The sequence below is a fragment of the Otolemur garnettii genome, unplaced genomic scaffold, assembly GCF_000181295.1.
Source record: "Otolemur garnettii isolate 467f Iridium unplaced genomic scaffold, OtoGar3 scaffold00007, whole genome shotgun sequence".
Lineage (NCBI taxonomy): Eukaryota > Metazoa > Chordata > Mammalia > Primates > Galagidae > Otolemur > Otolemur garnettii.
This window is the reverse complement of record NW_003852402.1, coordinates 9,355,719-9,360,361: the sequence shown is the minus strand read 5'-3', so window position 1 is coordinate 9,360,361 and position 4,643 is coordinate 9,355,719. Positions and strand designations below refer to the sequence as shown.

Sequence of the window (4,643 nt, the reverse complement as noted above, 5' to 3'; positions counted from 1 at the left end):
GCGCCTGTAGTCCCAGCTACTTGGGAGGCTGAGGCAGGAGACTCGCTTGAGCCCAGGAGTTGGAGGTTGCTATGAGCGTGATGCCATGGCACTCCCGCCAGGGGGATAGCTTGAGGCTCCGTCTCAAAAAAAAAAAGAAAGTCTTATTTTGTCACCCTTGGTAGAGTGCCCTGGCATCCGCAATCTCAAACTCCTGGGCTCACATGATCTTCTTGCTTCAGCTCCCTAGTAGCTGAGATTGCAGCTCCTGCTCTGTGCTACAATGCCCAGCTGTTTTTAGAGACAGGGTCTAACTCTTGCTCAGGCTGTTTTCCGCCTCTGACTACCTCTCAGTAGAAGTCTTTGCCTTGAATTCAGGCAATCACTTTCACATCCATCAGCTGGAACAAAGGGGATTCTGTGGTTACAAAGCATTTGTAGGAAGTAACAGTGTTGACTAACTTTTAGTCTAGGGGCTAGGGAAAGAGTTGCAAATTAGAAAATTGTTTTATGACTGAGGCTTAGGCTTTTTTTCTTAAGGGATTGCTGAGGTGAGCCACTGACACATCTTTGTGAACTCTGCGATTTGGGGTGGGGTGGGGGTCTTACAGGAGCACATTGCTACAATTATTGCTCACTGTAACTGCAAACTCCTGGGCTCAAGTGATCCTCCTTCCTCAGCTTCCAAGTAGCTGGGACTATAGATATGTACCACTATGCCCAGCTAATTTTCTCTTTTGTAAAAATGGTCTTACTATTGTAGCCTGGCTCAGTTTTTCCATTTAACACACATTTTTACTGAGCATTGTGCTAATAATGGCACTAAGCCTTATAGAGGAGACACCCACAGAAAATTGCACAATGTCACACAGTAAGTGCTGGGCCTGGATTCAAATTAAGGCAGTCTGACAGAACATGGCTACGTACTCTGTATGCTCAGGCCCTCTGTTCAGAGGCATGATCCTTCAGTTAACTAGGAAAAAAATACCAGTCGCCAGTGTGGTAAAAACTTATACTTAGGTGTGGGTTCAAAATGGTAAGGCTAGTTTTGTAAATTAAGATGAAAGGGAAAAATAAAAACATAATACAGCGCTATCTAAAAGATGACAGGATGGTGATTTTTTTTTTTCTTTTTTGAGACAGTCACTTTGTTGCCCTTGGTTGAATGCCATGGTTCACAGCAACCTCAAACTTGGGCTCAAGCAATTCTCTTGCTTCAGCCTCCTAAGTAGCTGAGACTACAGATCCCTGCTGCACCAGGCTTTTTTTTTTGCAGCTTTTGGCTGGGGCCGGGTTTGAACCCGCCACCTCTGTTATATGGAGCCAGTGCCCTATACCTGTTTGAGCCACAGGCACCGCCTAAACACCAGGCTATTTTTATTTTTATTTTTATTTTTTTTTGAGACAGAGCCTCAAGCTGTCCCCCTGGGCAGAGTACCGTGGCATTACAGCTCACAGCAACCTCCAACTCCTGGGCTCAAGCGAGTCTCCTGCCTCCGCCTCCCAAGTAGCTGGGACCACAGGCGCCCGCCACAACGCCTGGCTATTTTTTGGTTGCAGCCGTCATTGTTGTTTGGCGGGTCCGGGCTGGGGATTCGAACCCGCCACCTTAGGTGTACGTGGCTGGTGCCTTAGCCGGTTGAGCTATAGGCGCCGAGCCACCAGGCTATTTTTAGAGACAGAGTCTCTTGTCCCTGAGCTCAGGCAATCCACTGGCCTCAGCCTCCCAGAGTGCTAGGATTGATTACAGGGATGAGGCATTGCGCCCAGCTGGTGAAATTTCTTTAAAAGCAGCATCGCATCAAGGTGTTTTTCTTTTTTATGTAACCAAAGTTCAGGCAGGCAGACAAGATTTATATACGGAGTTTTCCATTTTTAATTCTGGTTAAACAAAATACATCTTTTGTAAACAAACCCAGCACAAGGCCAACAAAAAAAGGGAATAAAAGCAAGAAAAACAAAAAGCCTAGGGTTGCCCCTTATTGGGCATCAGGGTCAGGTGTGCTCCCTTCCTAAAGAAAGTGAGGCTTTCTGCCCTTGGGCATCAGCATGGGTCCCTGCTCCTAAGCACCGGAATTGGATATGAACAGAGAAACCAGCCCTGAAATGTTTAAGCGTCTTTGCATATCCCATTGGCTCATGGACTCCAAGTGCACAGGAACTCCTTTTGAAGTACCATTTGCACAGGCCCAAGCAGGTATGTGGAGAGGAGTTTCCTTCCCTTCCCAGGAAATGGCTTGCTACCAGACAGTGCCAATGGACCCAAGGTCCTGCTGTACCAATCAGCAAGGTTGGCTGTAACTTTTGGCTGGTGGTGGTTGGAATGTCACTTTGCAGGGTTAAAGAGCTCCCTGTGGTGCCAAGCAGGTCTGGTGTAGAAAATGGTGCAGAAGAGACTGCGGCCAGTTGCTGAGGGAATAATGCAGTAGCCGCTTGGTGGCTTCTGTTACTCAGCATAAAAAATGGCCTTGTTGGATTGAAGATACATGTGCAGAAAGTGCTGGTGTAAACATGCACTCCAGTCACAGTGGGGAGAAAGCCTCAGCTTCACCCCGTTAAGCTTGCTCAGGACTGACATGCAAGCCCCGGGCTGGCTTTGCTGCTGGAGATATGTCTAGCCAACGGGGCAGCTCTCAGACCTGCCAAGACCACTGACCTCTAAGGGCTAGTGGGTCTTCCCTGCCTGCCCACCTGTTGAGGCAAACACAACCACATTGGTGACACATGTGTGGTATGATACTTTCCCTCCTTTTCTCCCATTTTCCGAAGTTACAGGAGAAAGTGGCCTACAACTATTTCAAGAGGTAGGGGCAGGTCAATCCCCAACAGATTTGTAAAGGAAACGACACGAAGATGACAAACCTAGTTCCTATAACAATGCATGTAACCACCCAATTTGAGGGCTCTGCTTGTCACTATAGTGAACTGGACTGCTCTTAAACTCTGCGCTTATCTTCACAATACTTTCCTCACCCAACTCTACCTCAAACTAGTAGAGTTTCGTGTCAAAGGTGGACTTGGGTCAACTGGAACAACTACTTCTTTTGCCCAGAACCTCCCAAAATCAACATAGTGAAATGGCAGAGACAAAACTAGAGTGAAGGAACTGCCCCAGGCCTGTCTCAATTTGGCTTTAGCCCACATCCTTTTAGATGTCCATTTCACTTGTCACACTAGAACGTTGTAGGATTCAACCATATGGCTTCGAATATGAAAGAACTTTTCATTAAAACTCCCAGGCTGGCCATAAACCACCCTTAAAACTGGGGTAAAAGGAGATGGCATGTGCCGTTACTAGTTTTGGAGACGGCTTCCTGAGAGACCCTTTTTACTCTGGGTCCTTCAAACCAGCCACATGGGGTTTGTGTGTACTATATGTCTTAAGACTCCTGATGTGACAGGAATGAAAATGGAGGCAGCATCTCCAGGTGAGTCTGGAGCAGCAGTGACGTTACAGCAGAATCAGACAAGCTAGGACTCCTCCGCCTTGCTTTTTCTCTCTCTCAAATAAAACAGGGCTTTGTGATCATTGACCTAGAGTATACAGAGCTCCTCCTTCCTTTCCCAGGAAGAAAACACTGGGTAGTTCATGTGACAGTCCATGTATCTGTCCTATTGCACTGTCAAATCTGAAGAGGAAAAACCCGATGAGATGTTTGGGGAAATGGCAAGGACAGACCCACGGTAGAGGCCACAGCACATCACAGAGGACTGAAGGGGCTGAGGCAAGGGCAAGGTTGGGCAGAACCATGTTACACATCAGTCCTCCAACTCTGATGGGCCTCCACTGTTTCTGGTACCACCAGCAGGAGTTCACAGTTCTTTCCTCGCAAATGATGTTTTAGAAATTTCCTATGGAAAAAGGAAGAGGAGAGAGAAAAGAAATGCTAGTGAAATGCAAATTCTAGTCTCGGGGCCACATGGTCACCAGAACCCTCACTATTTATACTCCTGGCAGTCCTAAAAACATACTAGTGAATTAATTGTTCTTAAAATTTTCCAAAACTGATTAGCTCTCAGTCTGTCAAGTTAACACATCAACTGCTATGTGAGCTATATTTCTATATTTAACATATGCTAGTTACATCTCTTGTACACTATCACATTAGAAGAAACATTTTTTTTCCTTTGGAGACACAGTGTTTTACTGAGTTAAGAGATTTGCTGAGTTATAAATGCTTCATGAGATCATCGGCCCAAACTAGCATGAGTTAAATACAACTCACATGGCAGTTACTGTGCTTAATCTAATACTGTGATTTTCTTTTTTGAGACAGAGCATCAAGTTGTCACCCTGAGTAGGTGCCATGGCATCACAGCTCACAGCAACCTCCAAGTCCTGGGCTTAAGCAATTCTCTTGCCTCAGCCTCCCAAGTAGCTGGGACTACAGGCGCCTGCCACAACGCATGGCTATTTTTTAGTTGAAGTTGTCGTTGTTTGGCAGGGCGGGGCTGGATTCAAACCTACCAGCTCTGGTGTATGTGGCTGGCACCTTAGCCGCTGAGCTATAGGTACCAAGCCTAATACAGTGATTTTCAACTGGTGTGTCATGAGAGGATCTTAGGTGTGCCTCAAAACCTTTAAAGATCATTACTTATTTTTGAAAGCAGTTCTAAGCACAGTAAATATATTCTTTTTTTTTACTCTTTTTTTTTTTTTTTTT

The 4,643-nt window shown here is 45.9% G+C and overlaps 1 protein-coding gene across 3 annotated transcripts in view; it reads right to left on the bottom strand.

Annotated features, from left to right (window-relative positions):
- Positions 1-1,840: 1,840 nt before the first annotated feature.
- Positions 1,841-4,643, bottom strand: part of JOSD1 (Josephin domain containing 1) — a 16,302-nt gene continuing 13,499 nt past the window's right edge. For all 3 annotated transcript variants that reach the window (XM_003783198.3, XM_023509351.1, XM_023509350.1), the window contains exon 5: positions 1,841-3,831. In XM_003783198.3, the coding sequence (XP_003783246.1) occupies positions 3,732-3,831 (100 nt within the window). In that variant the 3' untranslated portion in view covers positions 1,841-3,731. The remainder of the gene's footprint in view (positions 3,832-4,643) is intronic.